Source organism: Chlamydotis macqueenii, chromosome 6 (genome assembly GCF_036417535.1).
Source record: "Chlamydotis macqueenii isolate bChlMac1 chromosome 6, bChlMac1.mat, whole genome shotgun sequence".
Lineage (NCBI taxonomy): Eukaryota > Metazoa > Chordata > Aves > Otidiformes > Otididae > Chlamydotis > Chlamydotis macqueenii.
The window spans coordinates 12,352,383-12,377,991 of record NC_141561.1 but is presented as its reverse complement, the minus strand read 5'-3'; the positions used below and the strand labels follow the sequence as shown (position 1 = coordinate 12,377,991).

The 25,609-nt window shown below is 42.3% G+C and overlaps 1 protein-coding gene across 1 annotated transcript in view; it reads right to left on the bottom strand.

Moving 5' to 3' along the window:
* The window catches only part of SEMA5B (semaphorin 5B), a 200,455-nt gene that overhangs the window by 132,028 nt on the left and 42,818 nt on the right, over positions 1-25,609 (bottom strand). Inside the window, exon 3 of the mRNA XM_086750938.1 lies at positions 7,223-7,428. Coding sequence (XP_086607064.1) covers positions 7,223-7,376 — 154 coding nt within the window. The 5' untranslated portion in view covers positions 7,377-7,428. The remainder of the gene's footprint in view (positions 1-7,222; positions 7,429-25,609) is intronic.

Sequence of the window (25,609 nt, the reverse complement as noted above, 5' to 3'; positions counted from 1 at the left end):
CATGACTTTATTGAAAGAATGAATTTGGCTTTCCTCAGCAGGCTATCAACTGGGGCAAACACTATCCTAACGTCGCCTCCCCTCCTCAACAACTCTCCTCAAAAACCTTGCCTGCTACCCTACAGGGCACTACACGGTGTCATGCAGCCATAGCCCTGTGCCCCTGTGCCCCACTGCCACCTTCTGAAACTCGGCTAACCAGTGCCACACACACCCCCACTGCTGGCAAAACCAGAGCTTTCTTGTTTTCTTAAGGATGCTGCAGAGTGTTTAAGTATTGTGATCCATTGTTTACTGAGACAAGCCCTGCAGCTGTCACAGAATCTCCCATCCTGAGGAAGATAAGGTGAGTGCTCATGCATCACTTGCAGCTTCCTATGGCATTCTGATCAGTATAATCCCTTTTTTCAGATAGGAAAGCAAGCTGTATCTTGGCTTCTACAGTCTGATGGGAAAAACACTCCTTTGTCATTGTTCAACCATCATTCAATCTGCCTCCTCCACACCTGGAGGTAATTTTTTAAAATTATCCTTACAGTTACATATCTACACCAGCCGCTTGTGCCAGCACAGACAGTGCAAGATTCAGGACAACTGTTTTCACTAGCATTCACGAGAGAACACAGGAGGGAGCAGAGAAAGCATCCCTAAACTCTCCGCGAGTTTCACCTGCAGGTACCCAGATCAGCCACAGAAGCAGATGCATCTAATTTTGATGAACATCTGAAACAGAAGTTGACTCTCTTTGCTGACTCACCAGAGACTGAACTGAAAATGCCAAGTCAAATGCACAGTCTGTACCTTTTAGCTAGCCAGGCCTGTGAGGATTCTTGTCTTCTGTGGACAAAAGTCCCACCATGAGTCAGTTACACCAAAGAATGGGAGCAGAGGCTGTAAAATCCTGAAAGACTTTTGAAATGAACCTGCTCTTATAAGGATCAGTGTTTTTAAATTGGAAGCTGGCTAATAATAGTAAAGGATTAACAAAGACCACATTTCACCCATGACCTCCACCTCTTTTATTAATGGACTGTAAAACAGAGCAATCCTCATGTATAAAACACAAATCTGAATTTTGCAGCTCAAGCATTTCCACTAAAATACATCCTAAAGATTGTCTAATGTTATAAAAAGGAAAGAATGGATGATCTGTGAAGTCAGAGCTTTTGAAGGGAAAGCACAAGAGTTTCTTCAGTATTTTATCTGCACATCCCAACGCTAGAAATTATCATAAAAACCTCTAACCCAGTCTACTACATATTGCAGATCACAGACTTTCATCCAATTAATCCTATACTAAGAGCCCAGGAACATGTTGCATTTCTTAACCACTTGATCCAACCATGTTAGAGGAACAAGTTGGCCAGTTGGACCTGTGGCAGCAGAGCTCTCTACAGACAAAATGTGTGCTGTTACCTGCTTATGTTGGCCCCAGTTACACTGGTACCTCTGGAAAATATAAATAAGCCACTCTGCTGTTGACCAGAGTTTTTCATGGCCTTGATCCATGCATACTACATTGGTGACCTTCTGAGTACCTGTTCCTACACAATGTGAGCCCACCTCACCCACTCCTGCTGCTGAGCATGCCCTCCCTCTCCTCATCACCACCACTCATGGTCAGAGGCTGCTCCTTCACTCGAGCTGTCATACCTTTTTAACGTTTTACTTTCCTTCACTCCAATATGTAAGAGTTACTCAATCACTTTGCTTCTTCAAGCTTCACTGTAAAGTCTTCCTTTTCTCTGCTACTTGTCATGATTTGCTCTGTCTAAAGCATTTTGCGAATGAAGGGCACTCTTCGAAGACCCCTTTTCTTCTTCAGGCCCCAAGGAACAGAACACTGAATAATTTTTTTAATCAAATCTCATTGCGATTATTTGTGAAGTGCCTTGGACAACATTAATGGGTAAGTGTCAAAGAACTAGCATCATGATTGTTATAATTATTATTATGGAATGAAAAATAGATTGAGAGCTGTTGGGTCTAATTTTCAGAAGTTTTGCCTGAGAGCAAATTAATTCCCTAACCACTGTATATTTATGGCTTTATTAGTCATAATTTTCAAACAAATTCTAAATCAAGCCTAAAGAAGAAAATATCAGCTTCATTTGCCACAGTTTCATTTTTCAAGATTAAAAAGAAAATTGCCACAAGGCTTGCTTAATGGAAACAAAGTCTATACTGAAAGGCACTGAAGGTCAAATATTCTGTAGCACCCACAGGATGCCACCAGTTTCCAGTCAACACTCCGTCATCAGTTAATGTTTGGACTCCCTGTACAGAGGTTCAAGGACAGCAAGGCTACAGGATAGAAGACAGTACTCCAATAACGTAGTTTGCCTTCCCTTTGATGTTTAGCCAGATATACCTCTCATACTTCACCCCACAATCTTCATCCTTTTCTAACTCAAATTTTGGATTCTCAAAATCTCACTTGCTCAAGAAAAGTGTAAATCTTTATCAGGATTTCCTAAGGGGCTTTCCTATCTGGCTTTTGGAGTTGATGGATGCTAATGTGCTTTTTTTTCCCCAACAATATACAGTAAAGGGAATAATGTATTAGTGACCAGTTCAAGAATAGTGGGGGTGTTTGGTGAAATGTCAAGAAAGTTCAAAAGAAATAAATCATACCCTATTATCCTTCAGCCCACAAAGTTAAAACAGTTTTTGCTTTCAATACAGCAAGCAAACACTTAACTGCTCCCCACAGATTTCAGTGTTTGAAGCTGGCCATGTTTCAATAAAATGCTGTTTGAAGAAATAAAATATTGAGAAAATATATAACAAGCTACATTCAAGCAACTTGAATTATATTCATGTGGTAGGAGGTATTAATTGCAGACAGTCTGAAGTAAAATCCCAGATTTAAACACTCCCAAACTAATTCATTTTGAAAACCTGAGGCAAAAGACAGAGCAACTTGTCTGCACCTACAAGAGACTGAGGATTAGACAATGGGTCAAATGCTGCACACTGAGAACTCATACCAGCCATGATGATACAGTCTGCATGGCTGAGATTTGCAGTCCTGAGAAGATCTGGGATGTAAGCTATTTAACTAAGTCCTCCTCTCTCCTGTGCTTCAGCATGGGATCAGCTGAGGTGCTTTTGTGAAGACAGGCTGCAGTTATTAAAGCAGGGACAAATGATGTGCTTCCAGCTTACACCAACTGCCATGACCCAGGGGAGAAAGCCCTGGCAGAAAGAACAGAGAAGGACCTGGGAAGTCTGTCATATTTCTTTCTAAGCATAGTGATTTAATGGATAAAACTAATGAGAAATAAATAATGATAGAAACTACAAGTGGAAACATGTCTACAACTCCAGTTAAGTTGTGAACATCCAAGTGATTCATGTAACACAGATGAGTTTGTAAACTTTTAAGCACTTCCTTGGTAAACAAGCTGAAACCAAGTACTCTGCACCCATTACAAACCTATATGCATGTCAGTGATGGCCCTGGCTCTTGAAATAACAAATCTTACACAGTATTGCCATGGCTCCAAATGTCTTTAATGAATAGCAAAGTTGCGTTTTGTCTAAGAAACAGCTTTATAACAATGAAGGATACTGCTAAGAGCCAGGACAGTATGGCAAGGGCATAGCCCAGTTGCAAATACAGGGACTGATCTATTGGTTATAAGATATATACGGAAAAGACAAGAAAGATGAGCATGACTGATAGGAAGAAGAAACAGTTTCTCCAGTGTTTGGCTTACCAGAGTGGTCCACAGCGGAACTGTGGTGGCATGACATACTGTTCAGTGAAACAGGACTTGTGTGCGTGTGTACATGCGTGTACACATAAAAAAGGATGCACTAACATACCCGACCTGTTTCACTAATTTCTCAGCTGACTGAAAAACAAACAACCATGCAAGATCCTTAATGTAGCTACCCACTCACAACCAAATAGGTAATAAGAGACCAGAAACAGACTCCTGGGAAGTAAGAGATCATTTTCTTATTGATCCAACAAGGGAAATCAAACTTTAACTGTATTTTCTATAAGCACAGAGTAGAACAATCTAATTATGAAAGTCCAAACTCGCTATGTTATTATTGTTGGTGAACTGTACACTGAGCATCGTTTATGAGCCCCAGGGAAACTGTGGCACCATTGTGTTAGCTTGGTACTGTCCAAACACTCAGGACGGGACTCAGCACAAAATCCTAACCTGTCCCTCACGATCTCTATGTAGTCTGCTAGGATAAATCATTCACAGCCCCTTCCCAGCCCACATCTCTGCTGGCAGTGCAAACTTTATCTTGAGTATATAAAATAGGCACATTTTGAACCAGAATTTATGTCTCTCCACTTGTCTAGAGCATTTTCTCTAGGTCACAAGTAATGCCAGGTGGTTTGGGGAATGGACTCTGTAAAGAAACCGGCATTTCTTCAGGTCCAAACATAGCAAACATAACTAAAGTAAAAGTATTTTGCATATATAGACTCCTTTCTGCTTAAATGACTAGGTTATGTACTGTATTCTCTCTTTCTTACTCCTCCCATAGCAATGCAAAGAGATATCAGTTCAAACAGATGTTTGACTAGTGTGGATGAGATACAATAAGCAAGAGATGAGACATAAAAAATACACAGTTTCTGAGGAAATAAGTTAAAATTCAGATAGAAAGGAGTTTTACTTGGATTCTTCCACGACAAGGATATTATCCAGCCAACTGGATGTTAAGAATATTGTAATCTGGAGGAAAAGTACAATAAAAAGAGGCTGAGCACAAGCAAGGTGGGAACAGATGACTGGAGAGCACAAAACATGTTACGGCATCCCATTTGTTTTGTGATGGGAAGCCTGGCTAGCAAGGTTGTGAAAAAGAAGCTATTCAGCCCCTTTGTAACATAAACGGTTTTGTTAATCTGTTAACTCTGACAGCAAACTAATGCATCCTGTATGACTGAATGGTCTGGGGCCTTACTTCTTACTACCGCCCATCCACTGAAAACTGCTGGTGTAAGATAATCCTCTCCCCTGGCAGCAGGAGCATCAGCAGAGCTGCTGCTGGGGTCACTCTTTCAGTCGTTGGCTTGGCATTTCCATTGTATAGCAGGTTGTGATCTGTGGGATGATGCATTCGGAGACCCACAGAAAGCCCATGAACCATGCTGTTAAGCAGAGACATCCCCAGAGCAATTTGAAACAGCACATAAGATGTAGATTCCCCTGCTTGTCTCCCCTTGCAGCCTAAACCTCTTGTGCTGGCATAAGAACAGGGTATAGCTTTAAGGTAAATTATATTATGAGCTGAGATGCATTTTTGGAGGTGTGAGCCCTCTTCCACAGAACTTAAATACTACATTCAATGGAAATAAGGTGCTTTTAATTTCATTCCTGTGTATTTTCCAGCTGAGCTTTGCAGCAGAAAATACAGGATTAAACTGTACCATGAACAATCATGAGGAAACAAGTGCTGAGAAAAAAAAAGTAACTCTGAATCTAACTTGAGTTTAAGAGTCATCTGGGTCATTTTATTGATGTGCCTGCAATTTAAATATTTATTTCTTTTGTATAATTGTCAAGTTCTAAGGAAAGGAACAAGAACAGTGAAAGGGAAAGACAGAATATTTTTTTCTGTGAAAAAATCATGCGTGATTAAAACAAAGCAAACTGGCAGATGATGAGTGTGCCTACGTAGCCATCACTTCTGCAGAGAAGCACTCATATTGAGTGCCAGAAATTGCCCACCAATTCCTCAACATCAGGAATCAGAGCTCTAATATTCCCTGCAGAATGATTTATCCCAGTGCTGGATCCCCCAAACACATCCTCTGTAAACTAAAAGTTTATACACTTTCTCTCTTTTCTGTAGCTATAACATCCTCATTATTCTATTATCTATTTAAATATCCAACTGAGTTCCACCACATTTATAACCGCAAGGGTTTCTCCTTTCACCCCTCCTCAGTTAAACAGATGGTTAGATTTATTTAGCAATTAAAATCAAGGTTTATTTACCCTTTCCACCGGAACAAGGTTAGAGTCAGTGCCATATCATGTAGGCTTAAAGATTTTGCTAATTTACTTTAATCCACTTAAACCTTAAAAGCACATATAATGGAAAACAGACAAGAAGTCTCTTACACTTTCCAAATTAAGAGACATGAGTTTCCTCCTCTGTGAAGAAGACTAAAGCTCTCCAGAAGAAGCCTGAAAGGTCAGCAAGGAAGCCTTTGACTACTTTCTTCCTGGAAACCCTATCTCAAAGGTCACAAAACCACAACTAAATTGCCTTTAGCAAAGAACCTAACTAGAGACACATTGCAAGGTTCTTAATTGCCTTCAGTGAAGAATGTAACTGGAGATGCATTGCAAAGCCTTAAATGGGAACCAAAATCGATATTTCAACATTTAGGAGGAAACCATTTTTAGCAAGGAGATTCAGCAGCTGATGATGCTGGCACACTGAGCTTAAGACACTAGTCTGGGGTGAACCCAGAAATAATGGTGGTGCCAGTATAATGATCTAACTGTCGTGTGGGTAAGTGGACAGTCTGGACAGACAGCAAATTAGGAGTACATGTACACCCATGGAAAATCCTACTGCAATAAAGACAAGAGAAATTCCATGTTGCAAAAGAACAGCAAAAAAAAAAAAGATTACCTGCACTTGGCTGGATGCTGCAACACAAAGCTCCCCTCTCTCATTCTTAGACCTTGTCAAGTTAAATGCCCAGACGAAAGACAGAAAAACTACTAGCAGATGTGATTTATACATAACAAAAACAAACCACTAAAAAGCAACAAACAAAAAGGCAGCCGCTCCCTGCAATTTAAAACAATTTACTGCTCTTGCATGCAAGTATGTCCAAATTCTCTGTCACTTTTCACTTCTTGTCTGATTGCAGCCAGCCAGGTGAGGTATATGAGCATTACTGATTCCAGGTAGAGAAAAAAAAAAAGAAACACAGTTTTTTTCAGCGTGGCACAAGATTACAGCAAGCCTGTAGCAGAATTGTAAATGGAGATTCTTAGACCAGTAGTGCCAAAACTGCCAGAACTAAGTGACTGCTGTGCAACCTCAGAGTTAAAACACTGTAAAGTATCAAAGGGAATACAACTCATCAGGCCACTTGCACTGGCCTGTGGATCGCAGGTGTAAGGAAAACAGCACAGAATAAACCATCATCCATAACAACACCAGGAAGGACTTCAAAATGGATCCTCCTACTGGAACTTGAAACAGGAATAGAAGCTCTTACCTTCAAAAGCAATTGTGGGGTGTTCTTTCCTGACACATTGCTGATGTTCAGCTTCAGAGTATTCAGGTACATTCTGTGATGCTGAGAGATGAAAAGCAAGAAGAAAAAGGCTTGGCAATGACAGGGAAATGGCCTTTAATCTTGAAACAACCATGACTGAAGGGCAGCTGCAGATCTAGCTTCCAAGGTAGGCCCAGGGAGGATACCTGAAATACAAATAATTCCACTTTCAGAAGGGCAAATGCTTATCCAGGGTAAGTAACATGGGTAGAGAAGGGTGCAAGTTCCCCTTTCATCCCAACCCTACTTGTGCTAAGTACACAAGATAATATTCCACCAACAGCGTCTAAAAAAAAAAATGACCCATTTTACAACAATATTTGGGCTTCTAACTTCAAAGAGAATGGAAGTACCCAGCTTCCTAAATATGTATCTCTGTGTGCCTTTTGGGGTATATGTCCTTATACAGTAGCTGGTGTGCAATGGCCAATGCTGACAACATGAAATCTCAGATATTCCGGATGTAAATGTGTCCTCCAGTGTGGACACCTCACTCCTTGGTTTCATGATGCATCTGTGTTTAAATGTCATGTTACATTCAAGAGATCACTAAGGAAAGGTCAACATCAGTCATCACCAGAACACATGTGCAATTAATATTGTTCTAATAAAAGATTTATATATTTTACTACTGCTGTTTTAAATGTCTTGAAACAAGAAAAGCCAATTAAAAGGTGTTGCCAGCAAAGTGCTAATGAAGGTAATGTAAAAATTAAAAGAGCTTAATGGGGAGAATGGTGAGAAGCGAGTAAATTGCCCGCGTTATCATGGGATGCTACAGCTCCCAGTCAGAAGAGCTGAGGCACAGCTAAAGAGGGGGAGCACTCACCCAGGCTAGGAGAGGGGAAAGTCGTGCCTTTTTTACGTGAGCAGTTTTTAACAATAGCAGCAGCAAAGATACAGCTCTAAAAACTCCCCTGGGCCTACCAGGCCTGAGACGGGGATGGAGGATTAATTAACCCATGCCACAAACTCCCCAAGATGCTGCTGCAGCTTAGGAAAAGCTGCATTGCCAAATTTAATCTTACTGATGTGCATATGTGACTTTGTTTGATTATTGCAAACATGTTTTTTCAAACAAATGGAGTCTCCCACCCTTAAATCTTATCTTACAATAAAGTTGATTCTGATTAAATTCACGCATAACGAGATTTTAAATTCCTGAGGGTGTAGTGATTCATAAAGTTAGTGTAACAGTCAACGCTTGCAGTGCCCAATACCTCTGTATTTTTGTTTGGAGTTTCCAAAACACCTTCAGTGAGCTGAAGTGGCCAGGTCAGTGGCTGGTAACATGAGGCACCGATGCACACTGACAGATTCATGGCATGGAGTGAACTCCAATAGAGGGGACAGTATTGCAACATCAAGGAGCTGGAAGAAGTTTGTAAAGGTTTTTGGGTATCATAGGAGCAACAAGGGACTGCTTACAGCAGCAATGGGAGACAGCTGGTTTGAAAGATGGATCCTATGTTTTATTCTTATCTGTTTTTCTCTGGGATTTTAAACATTGGCATAAAGATGAGTTGTCAGCGTGTCCTCAGCAGCAGCTACATAGCATTGACTGAAAATAGCGTTGGCATTCAGGATTTGGGGTACTTCTAGGGACTTGGTTTCCCAGCTAGTGTGAGTGAGAGATTACAGCATTTCACATTTTTCCAGCTCCACATACATGCAGATTTCATGCAGGGATGTATAAAATTCCCTCCCACTTCTCCAAAGGAGGTTCTACAGCGCTTCATTACGGAGGGTTTTTTTTTAAACACAGCAAGTATCATGTTAAATTAAAAAATGAGACTGGCAGAAGCAAGAGATGTGAAATCATTCAAAGCTAAGGCCAGCGTAGCGTTCAGTCATTAAGCACAAGCATACTGCAGGGCGTACACCACTGAGTACTGTGGCATCTCAGATGATGGAGATGTTGTGCAAGTCACGCTGTAATGAAAATTATTGATGATGAAGCATCGCATTACATTTGCAGCCATTGGTTTAAATGATCATTTTTTTTTTTCAGTACAGATCCAGAAGAGAAACACAGCACAGTGATGTGAACCCCAGGGACAGGCATTCTGTGTGGCTCTCAGATCCACTTAAAGTTCCAGAAGAGACAAAGTCAAAGTTTCCTTAGATAGGAGATGGTCATTGTGTGAGATGCACAAAAGGCAAAAGGACTCCTTCACTGTCAGATAGCCTTGCTGGAAACTGGAAGAGGCAGTCATGGAAATCTTACTTTATGCATGCTGTACTCCTCTCAGTGCAGCCATTACTGGCTAATCCTAAAAATAAGGTACTAAACTAGACAGACTTTTAATCTGAGCCAATATGGCCATTTTCATGTACTAAGCATCCAAATAATGATCTCAACCTAGATGAAAAAAATTCTTAAATCAAAGACACACAGTAGGGTCCCATACTCCGCTAAGACCTTATGTAGTCTACAATCAGCAGATGAGCAAACTCAAGTTTCACACTCATCAGGGTCAAGAAATGATAAAAAGTTGCATATTGGAAAGCTTCATAACATCCCACAGCCTGTTCTGTGCCAAAGTAGAGCACATTTACTAGTGTTTTGTCTGGACTAGCTGTAAAATGTGCCAAGTAGCTGGACTTCTGCCACTTTCCCTGGGAGATTTTACCACAGTCCAAGAGACTTCAGTGTTCCTTAGAAAGCTGTAACCAGTATTTGGCGTAAAGTTCCATCTTCTTTTACCTTATTGTCACAGGGAAATCCAAAGTGTGCATGAAAATAATGGTATCAAACTTGATGTGAAGGGGAAAGTAATATATGACCAAACAATGATTAAAAAAGAAACATAACAAACTTGTACCCTCCCCTGTGTCTCCTATCTCCTACATCCAATTGCTTCCATCAAATGCATGGAGCTCTCCTGTGCTGAAAAAACTCAGTGTCATGTGCAGCCCCGAACTGGTGTCTACTGGAGTCAGAGTCAATGCGTAAACGCCAGCTTGATCAAAGGCGACAGAAGCTAGAACCCTAGAGCACCAGCTGAACAATGTTCAGACAGCAGATAGCATTGCAAAAGGTTACTCCTTCCTACCTGCCTCTTCCCAGGCTGCCTTCCTCATTTTTTTCTCAATATTTTAAGAGAGACTAACTCAGTAATTGCGATTCCCAGCTGCTGCAACTTTATTTCTGGGAAAAACCCATCCTCTGAAGATGAAGCGGTGCCATTTGCAAGAGCAGGTCAATTGAATGCCAAGAGTAAACTAGTAACTGCCTGGGGGAGTCCAGCAGCTGGTTATAAAGTGTAAATATTTTAATTCTACTGGAGATGGCCAAACCCAAGGCTCCAATTTTGCCCAAGCTGCAGATTTTCACTGTGAGGGCTGGAGTATGACCAGCGCTTAGGACCAGTCCTCACCTGCTGCTAAAACACCGCACATCCTAAATACAGCCCAGGCTAGCGGTGGTTTGCACTGCTGGAATTTCCCCTAGCATTAAGCTGTTTAGATACAGTTAAATGCTATAAAAAGAGCTGTTAGACTCTCTGCTCAAAATGGCTTAGGGCTCAAGAAGTCAACTGTCAAGGTTTCAGTGCAAGATGAGAGATGAGCTCAAATCCTGGTTAAACTCAAATCTCAGACAGGACATACCCTTTCAATTTGCTATTTGCTCACCTTGATGTATCTTTACCACCTTACCTATTCCACCCTCAAAATGCAGACAAGTGAAAAAAAAAAAAAAAGGATAAAAATGTCCAATGAGATTATCTGTCCAGGTTAGTCTGTCCTCTCCCTCCTGAAAGCCTGTCCTCTGTGCCTCTGCATGCTCCCAAGGCCCAGTGATGATGGGGCGTCTCTCCCCTCTTCTACTCCGCACAGGGAATCCCTCTGGCCCTCTGCCAAAAAAGGTCAACAGAGTCAGGCTCCATTGGATCCGGTGAAATATGCTCCAGAGACGGGTATTTTGTAGAGCACCACTCCTGCCACCATCCCCTTGTCTCCTAAATCAGGCTCTCTCGGCTCACGGGCCTCCCTGCCTGCAGCAGCAGTGGCAGGGGACAGGCAAAGAGCTGCTCCTCCTGGTTAAAGCGGGAGGTCTGCACGCTCAGTGCATCCCCAGAGCTGCTACCCCGGAGATTTGCTACCACAGCACCCACGCGAGCACAAACCCATTGCCACATGCCCATTTCTCACCCAGTCCCTTTCACGGCCGCCCAACAGGGAGTAGTGGAATTACCCTGCCTTGTGGCTTCGCCTCCCTGCACAAGCGCGGCATTCAGGGGATCACCCACCGCCCCTCCCTTACTCATTCCCAGGGCATGAGTCTTTTCCAACTGGCCCTGTATTGTATCATTGTAACTCCATTGATTTCACAGGAACTAATCCTGATTTACAGAGGGTAACTCAGATCAGGCCCCTTTTGACTAAAGCTCCACGTCTAAAAGAAAAATACCTTCAATCAATCTTCAGGTCTTTAAAACAAAGCACACTTTAAAAATGGCTGTACCAGGAATTCATATCCTGCTTTCCTCTGACTGTAACTATCATTTTGACTTAATAAAATGTGACAGTGAAGTTTAAGTATAAAAGAAAATGCTTCACCTTTCATTTTAAAGAAAAGAAATGCCTTTAAAAAAGACTAAAGAAGGAACCTCCTGTAAAAGCATTAATTCTTCTGTTTGGGATCTTTTGTGATTGGCACAGTTATGCCTTTATCAGAATGGGATACCAGAGGGAAGAAGAGCAGTGGAAAGAGGTGGACATTAAAGTAGTCAAAACAAGTGCTGGAAGAATAAGGGAAACAAATATAAACATTATAAAGCAAGACAGCTCAGCAATGTGGCTATGACAGGCTGGCACAGGCAGCTCTGCCCTAGAAAACTCCAAGGCCAACAAAACCACGGTCCTTTATTCTTCCGTCACTCCTTGCCCTCCACTCCCACTCTCACCAGCTGGAATTCGTCCCACCGGACTGGCTCCAAGAGCCACTTCACACTATCGAAGAAAAGGCACAGCTTTTCCCTCTGCCCCGGCCACATCCGTACATGCAGCCCTCAGCCATGCCTGCGCTCCGTTTCTGTCTCGCAGCCCAAACACGGCACGCTGCGCTCGCATGTCCATGTGTCAGATCTCACGTGCGCCCTTAGAACAGGCTCCCACATAACGAGGTTTTCTCATTTATTTACTTTTAAGGCAAACATATGGGATTGGTCAGATTACTGTTCAGATGAGAATCTGTGATGAGATCTTGTTTTGCTTTAATTAACTCCCTCTACAGTCTTCTGAAGCATCGGTGAGCTCACCTCTAATTTCACAACAGCTTACATGCTGCAGCTCTTATTCTAGGTGGGGTTTGCCCCACTCTCATGTGTCCACCTTCTTCAGGGCTTCCCATGGCCTCTACTACAACAGCATCTAAGAGCCTCACAATGAACACGCTCTCACAGCACCCCAGGAAGACAGAACTACATTTTCATGCATATAATCCAAGGATTATCCTTTAAAAAACCCCTACAGCTGAGCAGCAGGGCGGATCGCAAGAGTGTGCAGGTAATACGCTGTCCTGGGGCAAAGCAGAAGCTCGAGCTCCATGCTCATCGCTGGGGCACTCCCACAGCTCCTGCCTCTCAGTCTGCAAGGCACTGGTTGCAGTATCACAGTAGGCTTTACATCAGAAACAAACAATCAAGATCTTGCACCATAGGTCACTTCGTTGCAACCTTTCTGTTATCCACATAAATAATTCAGGTAACTCTTTGCAAAGGAGAAATCAGTTCAACCTAATACACTATTCGGTTCATGGCTCGTGAACCCCGTAGTGGAGCTGAACAGTAATTATCTACAGTTTGATCTCAGGACTACATCCCACTAAAGTCTGACAGTGCATCTTGGGGCATTTTATTTCTAAAGTGCTTTCTGATTGCTGTTCAAACCCACCCAGGACTGGTCAAGGCCACAGACCAAGCCCACAAAATGTGATGTTCTTACTCAGATCAGGTAACACAGACAAAATTCTTAATAACGGCTTGGTACAAAATTAATTGGCTGGTGTCAGTCTGCTTCTTTATGAACTGTGTTACTTGGCCTCAGTAGCACAGTCAATGGCTGCATGGTCCTAGAAACTGAGCTATTTCCTCACCTTTTGAGGAGGCCCTCCAGAACAGGAACCTATTATAGAAAGCTCCCATTAAATAAAGCTGATTCAACAATAAAAGCCTGTGTAAGAGAGCAAAATACACTGTACTGCTGGATTCCTGCCAGACTCAGTGGGCATAAATAAATACCTGCTCTGCTGACGCTCAGCCCTGCTTTCGAATAGCACTAACCTGACCACACATTGAGTGCATCCCCAAGTGTTTCAAGAGGCTCTCCCCAAAGGCCTGTAGATCTTTTTTTCTACTGGCTATGCATAATAAGAAGACATGAGAGGTTTTGTTAGCGTTTGTTTGGAGTATGAATTTAGCACTTGTGAAAAGGTGCCTTGGAGTCTGAAGTCTTCTGTTTATCCAAAGATCGTATCTGGCAATGAAGGCTTACCCTCACTTATTTCCCTGGTGGCATGCCTCCCGTGTTCTCTAGAAGACTACCTCTACAGTGGGAATTGAGAGACCTTCTATTTGCTGGTCACAGGATGGCTTCTCTGAGACACAGTCAACAGAGGTGTTAAAGTGGAGGTATTTTTCATAATTCTGGGACCTGGACTGGCTATGGAATTATTTTTCATGTGCTCCATCTGTGAAACACAAAGACAAAGGCAGCGAGTAACACGACAGCAGAACACAATGGATGCTATGGTACTTAGCACAGCTGCAATTCGGACAGGAAGTTTACCGCAGGCTAGATTAGAAATCAGGAGCTCCTGGCTTCCAGTCAAAGCCTCTGGATGCTCCATCAAAAGGAGAGGATGAATAAGTGTAACACAGCCCTAGAGAGGAGCCATCCCAGGGCTCACGGGGCAGCAGCAACACAGCAAGAATAACTATTCCAGAGGCCCTGCCTGCAGCAGGCGAGCGTGCCCGGGGCCGTGGTGCGGTCACCTTTAGCGCAGTATGCGTGATGTAGAGTCCTCTGCATGAGTGCTGCAAATCCAAGGTGCCAGGTGTGCTGTTTACATCCAGATCATCTACATAATGCAACTACAGCAGATTCAGCATCAGACTTTACTGCAAATAGTCACCTGGCTGTGAGGGCTCTTTCTGGCTGGAGGTTTGGTGCTCAAGCCCATAGAGCCATGCCTTAAGCCTATAGCTGTTGTAGAAACAGCTTTTCTTCAAGTTGCTCTCCTGCACAATGTGGAAAGGGTTTGTAAATCTGCAAATCGGCAGAGCCACAGCCCCTAACACCGCACCATGCAGCCAATGTCATTCCAACACTCTGGTGCCCGACAGTCTGGAGATGCTCCTCTGTTTGCAGTGAGTTCCAGAGGTGCAGAGTCCTGCTCACATCCCTCCCTCCTGCAGCTGCGACATTACAGCTGGGGAAGCAGGCAAGACACAACTCTGTGACTGGGTCACTAGTAACTGCAGCCAGTTTTTAGTAGAGATAAAAAGAGTAAACTCCTTCTGACTCCTCTAAATGCTTTTGGTACAGGGCTTTCTTTTGTCTCAGTTTAATATGAAAACCATAAGTGTTCTTGAATTCTTGACTTATTAGAGTACTAAGTATTCTTTTACAGACGTCAGTTTTTTATTCAGCTCTAATTAGAGAGTCTGCTGGAGACATCCCATGGGATTTTTAGTAAGGAAGTTAGCCACAGTGGTTCCAAGTTGTATCAGACCTAATACAGGTTGGTAACTTGAACGGTTTCTCTCTTCAACACTGTAAGGGCAAAGTGGGAACAACTGCAAATCCCGGATTGTGTCAACTGGATAGGCAATCCCGATAAACTATGGAGCAGCCACTATGATGATCCTGTGACCACACAGCCAAGAAAACAGTAAGATGAAATTTGAAAAAAAACCACTTAATTCTCCTTTGACCTGAAGCAATCTCAGAACTCAAGTCTCCAGCAAATGAAAACTGAGCCATGAAATCATCACGCCAATCAACCTCCTGCCTGAGAGTCAGCCATAACATATGGTCTTGACTTTCCCTAGAGCCTTCTTTTTCCAGTTTAAAGACTCCAACACTAGCTCCAGGGCCACAGCTCCTGCCATCCGCCCTGCTTCTGCTCCATCCCACAAATCCTCCTGCATCACTCATGTAGCCCCACGTGCCAGGGTCCAAGCCAGCTGCTGCACATCACAAACCCATCTCATCCCTCCCAGCAGCTCCTTCCTCTACTGCTACCTTGCAACAACTGGATGAAAAGAACTTTTAATGCTTGCCCATGCAGGAGAGACAAACCACAGCTTGTTTGGTTTTGTCAAAGGTTTGTGATTACCCAGTGCCACATAACACATACTCATGGTTTAACTGTATCTCTAGGGGAATAACCATAAAGCACCACTGTAGCACAGTTCCAAGTTTCAGCCTGCTTGGAAACATGAATATGTTTTGCTGCAGCATCTTCTTGGCATTGCACAGCATCATTTATCATATGGAAACTTTTGGCTCGAAGGTGTTCAAACAGCCTGTATATGCCCCAAATCTGGACAAACAAAATAATACTTGTCAGCCAAACTCTTTTTTCTCCTGCCATGCCCAACTTTTCTTACATTAATTTCAACAGCAGTTGCCTGTTGGGCTCTGTTAACTCTTCCTCTTGCTGGAGCAGCAGTGCTGCTTTGTTCTGCCCCGAGTCTCGCGTTGCACTTGGGATACTGCAGAGGAGAGCAGCTCTTCTGAGAGGTACCCGGCTGCAGGACAGCACTGAAGGGAAGCAGCACAGAAAATAGAAAGCTCACAAATGACAGATTATTACCGATTGCTGTGTGTAAACAAAAAGGGACTGATTCCTCATCTGCTGAAACCAACATTTACATCAATTTTCCCTCAAAAAATGTCTGGTGAACACTTTCAAAAAAGGCTGAGCTGAGTTTTCCGGTTCCTCCAAACATCCCACACGACTTCTCCGATACCAGGAGCATGCAGTGTGTTACCTGCTCTCTGAAGCTCACCAGCCTAGGAACACAGCTATTACTGTGCTGGGTCACAGCAACATCCTTTTAGAGCTTTTCTCAACAACAATATTTAGGTAAAGAGAAAGTGAAGCAGGATAGGGATCTCCAAAAAGCACCTGGCTGCATTCTTTTAATGAACTGCAGTCATACTTTTCATTGTCCACAGATTTACTCTACCTAAAGCATACACAGTACAGTCCCCATCCTATAAGGTGTCCCTCTCCCTAAATTCTCAAAGACACCAAGGTGATCCAGGATTTAATACAAACTTTGTGATCTACAACTTAGCTAAGCAGCTCCATGCTGGAATGGAAGGGAGGAATATCAGGATTAAAAGCTGGGATCACCCTCCACACTCACTTTTTTTTAACAAATTCAGATGTCCAACCAAAACTAGACCTCTGAATCTTCTCCCATCAGGTGGGAGAAGCAGTCTCCCAGCAAATGCCTCGGTCCCAGGGTGCCAGCTCGGCTCCTCAGAAATGCTTTAAAAAGCCCAAACAAGGTCTTAGACAGAGATTTTGTTGTCATCTTCCAGGAGGCAGGGTCTGAGCATGCGTTTGGGAGCTGATATCATTTTAATACACTCTGAGGCCTGGCTTTCTGGAGATGATGAATTATTTGTAATGAATTCCAATCACATGGCGCTCCAGCCCCCACACCTTCATCCTGCATATATAACCAAATTAGTTTAGGAGATGTAAGTTATTCAGGGATTTAGCTGTTCAGTCTGGCCTTGGAGGATTTGCTCTCATTATGGCTTTTATGCAAATTCTGTCCTCCAAATCTCTTCTGAATCAATTATTACTAGATTAATTTAAAGATGTCCACCTGGGTTGCCTGTATATCATGTGCCTCATGTTAAAAAGTAAAAAGGATGATAATGAATTCAGGAGGTGACTGAAACAGATTCCTGCTTTGTGGAAATGTGACCTTTTTGTATAATGTCATAAAAGAAAGAAGTTCCCTCAAGAAACATGGCAGATAGGGTTGTTCATTGGATCAGCTGGGCTTTCAATCACGCTTTGGAAATTAGCATGATACAATAAAAAATTAATAAGAAATTAAAAAAAAAAATCACTTTAATGCTCCAGACTATTAAAGCCTTTGATGGACTACTAATTGAAATGTAATGCTTAATTTTAAGCAATGCTATTTTATTAATGGTAAAACCTTGAATTAATGTCATTAACCAATGTTAATATTACAAATCCCCTGAGGGATAACAAAGCAATTATGTTATTCACAGAACTGAAAGGGGTGGGGGGGGAAGATGTAGTCTGTACACGGCCGCACTAAGGCAAAAGAGACTGCTTCCATCTGCATTTCCTCTGCTGCGAAAGGGGGTTTGTTTGGTTTTCTGAGAAAAGAGGAGGGAGAGGAAGAGAAGAATTTGCACTAAGTTAATTACTGCTGATTTTCAGGCACTTAATAGCTAGGAAATTATTCTGTACTCAAACACCATACAATTGATTACAAACCCTGCTTCTTGGAGGCCTCTCCTGTATGTGTGCTCGGATCCTAACACATGCACCAACCGCCTTCGCCTGATGGAAAAGCCTGATGCCAATAGATGGCCCCCATCTGGCAGTAAACGGCTTTGTGGAGCTGTGCTGGTTTGCATCTGCCAGGGATCACCAAGGAGATCACCACCTTCTGTGGTACTGAATGCCCTCAAGTCCATGTGAGGGCAGGTGCTTTTATTTTATATAGTTTAGCAAGTTCAGCATCTTGTCAGATCCACTGCTCATACAGCAGGACAGATGGGGTTAGCCTTAATTAAAGAACCAAAACCAGTACCCTTGCCAACTGGCAGAAGTCACATTGCCCAGAGAGAGTACAAACCTTGTATGGCACTGGTATAATACTGTGTTTACCCCAGAATACCCATCTTTGAGATAAACTCTTGATTAACTATTGTTTTATTGTCTGGCTGATAATTCAGAGACAACGGGGAGATTCAGCAAGCCAGAGCATGAAGATCTCCCCAAGGAGCTACAACCTTGTTGTTATTCCTCAGAATCCCAAAGACTTTCACTTTTTATTTACAAAAAGTGAAAGTACTCCAACACACCCAACACATCATTGCCGAAATCCATGACTAGCACAAATGCCTCTTTCAGCGTGCACTTTTCAAGGCAACCAGTCAAATGTGTCACAAATTCATACACGGTATTAATCCATGGGAAGAGATATAAAAAGTAGTTTCCTCTGTTTCACGTAACATGGCAATGCTCTGCTATAAACTAGCTCTCAGGATACTCTGGAGATTCTTCTGACACTTTCCAGCCAAGCATTTTTAAAAAATTAAGTTCATCTCCTTCTTAGAGGAAAAAGAAAAAGAAAAGCACTGACACTAATTACTACCAGGCTTCCTACTTATGTTGTACAAGGTATAAAACCTCAATAGTAAACCAAAAGAAATCAAGTGAAAAAAGACCAAGGCTTTCAGGGCAGTGAGAATCTACTCCTGAATTTGGCTGGATATAGTAACAGGGATGCATACTTGGTGGTTGGGACCAGGATGTCTTTCTTTCTTTGTAGCCCAAGCATAGAGCACCCAAATGCCTCTTTATGTTTCCATTCAGGGTATAGATATAGCTGTAAAATACAATGAGATTTAGGGGTCTTACTTAAATTGATAAATTACCTAGCAATCTTACTATAACCGGGAGAGTGAGCAAGAGGAAGAATTAATTACTGCAGGGTTCCTACTACGCTTACCGATGAGATCCAGCACACAGCAAGCTGCAGTCTATGGAGCTATGCAGGATGCAGGACAGCAGGATGCCTTTTTCCTGCAAATTTGCAAATCAGTGTGTTTTGTCTTCCAGTAATGGTTTCTCTCTTACCTCTTCTGTCCCCTATTTCCTCAAAGACCAACATTAAACCTCCTGCGAAATATCTCCAAAGTCCATTCTGTCACTCTTCCATTTTCTCTCCCAACTCCCCATACTTCATTTGAAAACAGAGGGAGGGGAAGTCACTGAAGACACCAAGGTCAAGGCAGAGTGAGACAAAGTCAAATTCATGCAATCATTTAAAACCACACACCATCAGACCATTACAGCAACACGAGACATTATGGATTGCAGCTTAATAGATCACAATGGAGGATGATAGGGGAGAGGGGAAGAAAGAAATGTTCCTTCTGGGTTGAGACTTACTGATTAAAGTGCACGAGTGGGCAGGGGACTGCGACAGCGTTTGTGCTCATAAAGCCGAGACTTACTTCTCCGTATTAATGGACACACCACTGTCGCCAGACGCAATGTTTTGTTATGGCATGATTAATTGAAAGTCACACGCAATGACATATTACAAGCAGGATAAAGCTGTCACTGGAAAGCAATTCTTCACAGTAATTCCTGTCAGTCTCTACAATCTGAAATTGCATACCCCGTTACAGACGACCCCTCAAGCACAAACACATTACATATCTTTATATAAATAACAGTGACTAACAACAGCAGTCTGAGGTAATCTCTGTGGGATATGAAACAGAAAAAGGTAAGACGGGGAAATTGTCTTCAAATATTAGTAAGCTTGTCCATGCTAATATCCATCAAATAAGCCATTTCTGTTTTCCTCTAAAATAAGAACTGTTCCTGCTGGAGACATACAAAGTAGGATAAAAGGACATGTTGTGGCTTAAATGACAACCAGAAGCCTTTCTTCTTCAAAAGGCCACTATTCCTAAATCTTAAAAACGTATCTTGATTAAGACTAATTAAACTTCTATACAGCCACTTTATCACTTACTTAGGTCAGTAAGAATCAGTAACGGGTCCAGTACACTTTTTTTAAAGCCCCCAGATCAAAGACTCTTTTATATTTCTTTTGACAGCAGCAAGAAGATATCAAATCATTAATTTTCTCCATGCATTCTATTTCAGTCAGAATCACTGCATTTAAAATACAATGTAGAAAATAAAAATCTCCAGTGCTCAAGGGAAAAGGCACAGCCCAGGGGAACAGAGGTGCCCAGGAAATAGCTCGCATCACTTATATTTTGTGTATCAGGAACTGACAGCTGAATTGCCAGTAATGGTACACAGTTGCCTAATCTTGGGTTGGCGTTTAGCGCTCCATTTCCTATACCATTGGCTAATGGCTAGATCTGTTGCAGCGCTCAATTTATTTTCTTGCTATCTGAACAGAAATTGGAGGTGATATCCCGCTACTCAGATGAGCGATATTTTAAAGACTTACTCAGCTAGGGTGGCACCAGCCAGAACTAAACAGTACCCTCTTTTTGCAATGGCTCCATTTAAGAGCTCCATTTCACACCCCCTGCAGAGGTGGTTTGAGGTTTTAAGCCCTCTCAGGCTCACCCACTTTCTGTTACTAACCCCTCTAAGATAAGGAAAAGTGACACGAAGGTCTTTACCTGCTCGGAAGATCGTCTCTTGCAGGCTCTTGTAAATCTGCCAGTGACAGGAGCCAAGAGAAATGGGGGCGGGAAAACACAAAGCCTGGGCTGTCCTGTGGCCTGGAGGCAAACAGCAGTCTCTGCCTTCACCTAACCCAACCAGAGCCCTGCAAGGGAGTAAATCTGTGTCCACTGGCCTTTTTTACAGCCTCTTAATGACCGTTAACTTTTTTTCAGCCAGCCATTGATTCTAATGGCATGTGCATTCACACACAATAGGCCTTCATTAATTTACCATGCATAATTTCTCTGAAAGCTTTTGCCAATAGAATACCCCTAAACTGACTCACTAACTCGTGAAGATAAAGCACTTTCTGTCTGAGACCATTATGCAGATTCACAGCATTTTCCTCAAATAAGTTAAAAAGTAGGTATTGTTCAGTGCCTACCCATTTTTTGGACACAGCAACGTACCAGGCCTTGCAAATGTAAAACTGCTGCGGGAGTATCCTGTGTGACAATGAATATGTAAGATACTCCAGGCTGGGGAAGGGACAACAAGAAAAAAGGCAACTTATATGAAAAAGCCTTTCTGCTGAGAAGTTCCTGAAATCTCTTACAATTTTCAACAATAGGAAGTTCGAAAAGTGAACGGCTGTTAAAATAACAAGGGAAAATGCAGCAATATAGATGCTCGCCAGCCTAGGCCCATTCATCCAGGGGGGTGGGGAAGATCCAGCAAAGGGACTGGATTAGAAACAAACTATCCTGGAGAACAAGGGTTTGGAGCCGTCAGGAACCACAGCGCTGCCCGATAGCCTTGCAACAAATAAATCTCTCAAGTCTCCTCTTACGTACACTGATGCAAGATTCAGACCTCAGTCCCGTGGCAGCAATGAAACTGCAGACAAAAGCACCGCAGCCTCCTTTGGAGGTGTAAGAGCCATAAATATAACCAGCGGTCTTATAAACTTTACAGGATGTTGGTTTTAGGGAACAAAAAAGGATTTTTTTTTTTTTAATTACAATTAGTATTGCTTTAAGGAAAGCCACAGGAAGACAGGTGAAGAGCTGATTGAAAAGGTGACCGGGAACAGGCTCTTCTGCACTACACTCAAGTCTTTTATCCACTCACAAGTCTCTTATCCCTTTCCAGAGGATTGATCACAGAGCCCACGAACACTGCGACTTCACTTCTAAAGTTATAGGTGGCAACCTGACTTATGTAAAAAAACACCGTCCACAGGCATATACGCTTGTTATGCCCTCTAAAATTCAACATGGAGGTTAAACAAAATTTTTTTTAAAATGAGACCTGAAACTTAATTTAATCTGTCTCAAATTCATGAGTCGTGGGACCAAGGGTTTTGGGTTCTCGTCAATGAGCAGCGCACCACTCGCAGAGAGCAGAGGAGTAAACGTAGCCACAGAGCAGGTGGATTAAGAGCAGAGCTCCTCAAAAAATAACCATTAAAAGAAAGCTTCGTATTGTTAAGAAGTGGCTTTTTTTTGTTGTTATTTCAGAATACAGACTGCAAAAGAGGCCCTATGTGCTTTAGTAAAAAAAAAAGAACAAACTCCAATAAAGATGACTGAAGCATATGTGGAGGAAATATGCTCACATGGAGATACTTTTAAAGTGAAAACCACCAGAAGGATTTTGGCAACATGGATCTAGTACAAAGGATGTGAGCCATTATCGGCATAAAGGTAATGAAAACTTGAGCAAAACACCACTGCCTGGAGTTAGTATCGTTAAAGACCATTAATGTTGCCGCTAATTACACATGCTTAACTGCAGCTTTGACTGCAACTGTAACATCACAAAATTGCCAATAAACTGGTCTGTCTCTGGAGCAACAGACTCCTTCAAAAGCCCCTAAATCCATGTTTACAGATTATATGGGGAAAAGCGATCTAGCACATCTGAAAACGAGAATCTCTCCTCTCCTCTCCAGTCTTTTTTTTTTGGACATTTGACTTGCTCCAAACAACCAGCTCTTTCCCCTTGCTCTGACAAAGTTAGCACTGCAGCACCCCGAGCCTGGCCTGCCCACCCAGGAGAAACATGAGCATGGGCCACAACTCTCCAACGACTCAAGTGGTGGTAGGAAATCTTAGTACAACACGCGTAACTGTACTACACATCGAGCAGCGTGTATACTGGAGGATTGGGGACTGGAAGCAGCCTGTCTGCTCCAGATACGAGTAGTGACTCAAACACAAGGTGAGGAGACGCTTGAGGCTGCCGCTGTGTGCGACAGGCAGAGTTACACCACCCCAGCCCTCCGTTCACCAGTAACAGCAAATCACTCTTTACATTTTTCTAACCAGTTAACAGTGTTTCCATACAATACTATCCTTTGCTCTTGCCTTGTGTATTAGAGGGAAAAATCAGGACAACATTTCCCTTTTTAATCCTGGATTTTTACATCAATTCTTTTATTGTATGGGGTATACTGTATGAGCAGTATATCTGCTCATTAAGTAAACAGCATAGCACTCTGCTTCAGAGACAAAATATAACAGCAGCATAAAATTCCCTCCGTATGTCCGAAGTACAAGAGGTTCGCAGTCAGAGCTGGCAAATGGCGTGATTAATTCTCATTGCATTTCAGCGAAGACAAATCTAGAAATAATGTACAATTTCCCTCTTTGTGAATTACCACTTGAGAAAATTCCCTCCCCATATACACTCAAAGCAATTTTTGAAGATTGTTTACAATAAATCAAATTTGGGATAGTGCTTGACTGATGAAATTTCAAACACCATCTCTTTATTCTTTGGGTGCTCCTTCTATAATGTCAACTTAACAGAAAAAACACAGCGGATACACAGACGCCAGACACATTCAAAGGTTTCCATCTGGGCTTTAATTACTATCACAGTTGCCTCACTAAATTGAGTATGTTCCTCCCCCTCCTAAGGGCTTTGCCTTGTATCTGATTTAGCTTACTTTGCCTTGATGAACAAAATCTGGTATAATCATTTTCTATAATGCCCCAGAGGAGCATCATCCCGTGTATAAACTTGCTGCCCCATAAGTCAGCTTTTTACATTTCTCTCTTTAGACATTATCCTGAACTTTACTCAGATTTTTCTTTCCTTCAGGAAATTATTTTGGAAAAGTCCTAGAGCAGATTTGCTCCAAAGGCCACATTTAGATTAGATTAAGTCACTGACATTATCATAAAGCCGAAAAAGAGGAAACAATATTTAAACCACTTCTTCCAAATGCAGAAGACAAACAAACCCCTCTTTCTCCCCCTCCACACAGCATCACCTGTTCCTGACCCCACTGTCCGGTTCATTATTGCTTTCAGATGCTAACTGGTGAGCCCAGACAGCCTGATCTTTGCCATTACTCCCAACCTATTGGGCTTGGCCTCTCTCAGTTACTATCAGTGTCTTTCTATAGGTGTTCTCAGAGAGCAATAACAAGTACGCCATCTGTTTTAGCTCTCCTGATTTGAGCTGTTAAATAAAAACACGTAACATCATCCACAAAAATACCTTTGTTAGGGTTCTGCAGCGAGCTCTGAATCCTTTATAATTAACTGCAGACCCACTTGTTGGTTTCCAATAAGGTCACTCTTTCAGTAATCAGAGGTGGTCCCAGGAGGTAGTTCATAAATAGCCTATATTGAAGCCTAAATTAGGCTAACCCAGAACTTCCTGTACTCTTCACTGCAAATAAAGCAAATATTTATAGACTCTTGCAATCTTTGAGGTTCCTGCCTAAGAATTAGGATCAGAGCAGCTCTTCTTGCTCAGGCTAAATCAGAACCCAAGCACATGTCCCAAAGCCTGGATTCTTCAGTGTATCATTTTCGCTTGAAACTGCCCACGCCATTCTTTAGATATTCTTTAAAAAAAATCAAAAGACAAGCAAAAGATGGTTCAAAAGGGAGCTAAAAACAGACTTTGAGGGAAAACATCTCCCTATTAAGTTCTTGTTAAGGCATATTGTCACAAACTCAGAACATCTGGCTTCTATTCTGGGCTCTGCCACTGACTCTCTATGTGGCCTCAGGCAAGTCCTTTCAGTTCTAAGTCTCCATCTTTTCTTTCTTTTCAAGCAAATAAGAGTTTTCCTTTCTTGCTTCCTGTCTTGACCATCCAGAGATGTGCATAATTTTAAAGATGACAAGTAACAATATCTTCTCACTGGACAACATCATATAAGTAGACACTTCTCTGAAAGATGGAGGCTTTGGACTGTGAACACCGCAGGGTAAAGACCATCTCCTAATATTTGTCAAGTCTTCTGTTTTATAGATTATTTAGAGAAGGCTAATGGCATGCTGTAGGAGTTTCTGGAAGCAGCTGGCTGAGTTTTTGCTGGAATCATCGCTTTAAACATTGTTGGGATGTCATTGTTTTATTCAGAGGTGTCAGAACGCCTAGAGCTTTGGCCAGCCATCTTTTCTCATTAGTAATTTTCACACAAGTCTAAATAAATGTGTTTGTACTATGCCCAGCGTAATGTAGTTCCTGTGTGCCACATTATCACAGCTAATAAAAAAAACCCTATTCATCATATTCTTACACCAAGCCAGCAGTAGAAAATGGACACTCATCAGGGAAGCGGGAAGCATTAGAGGCTGGGGTGGACGCTGTTAGCAAACAGGCTCCAGCTGGGAGTGTAAGCATTATAAGTAACTTTATCATTTATTTTCAACAGCTAACTCTCCATTTCCTTGCCCCTTTACCACCTCATAGAGAAGGTCTGGTGAAAAGCGCGGTACCTATTTATCCTTGGGTAGCTGATGAGCCAGCAAGCCTCTTTGTTACATTTTGGCGTGGAAACCAGGAGCAGCTCTGAATGATCAATGCGGTTCGGCTTCTGCCTCTACACAAACAACAGTGCAGGAAGAATGATACCGATGGGCAATGAAGAATACTGCTTCCTAAATAGCTGCCACCACCAC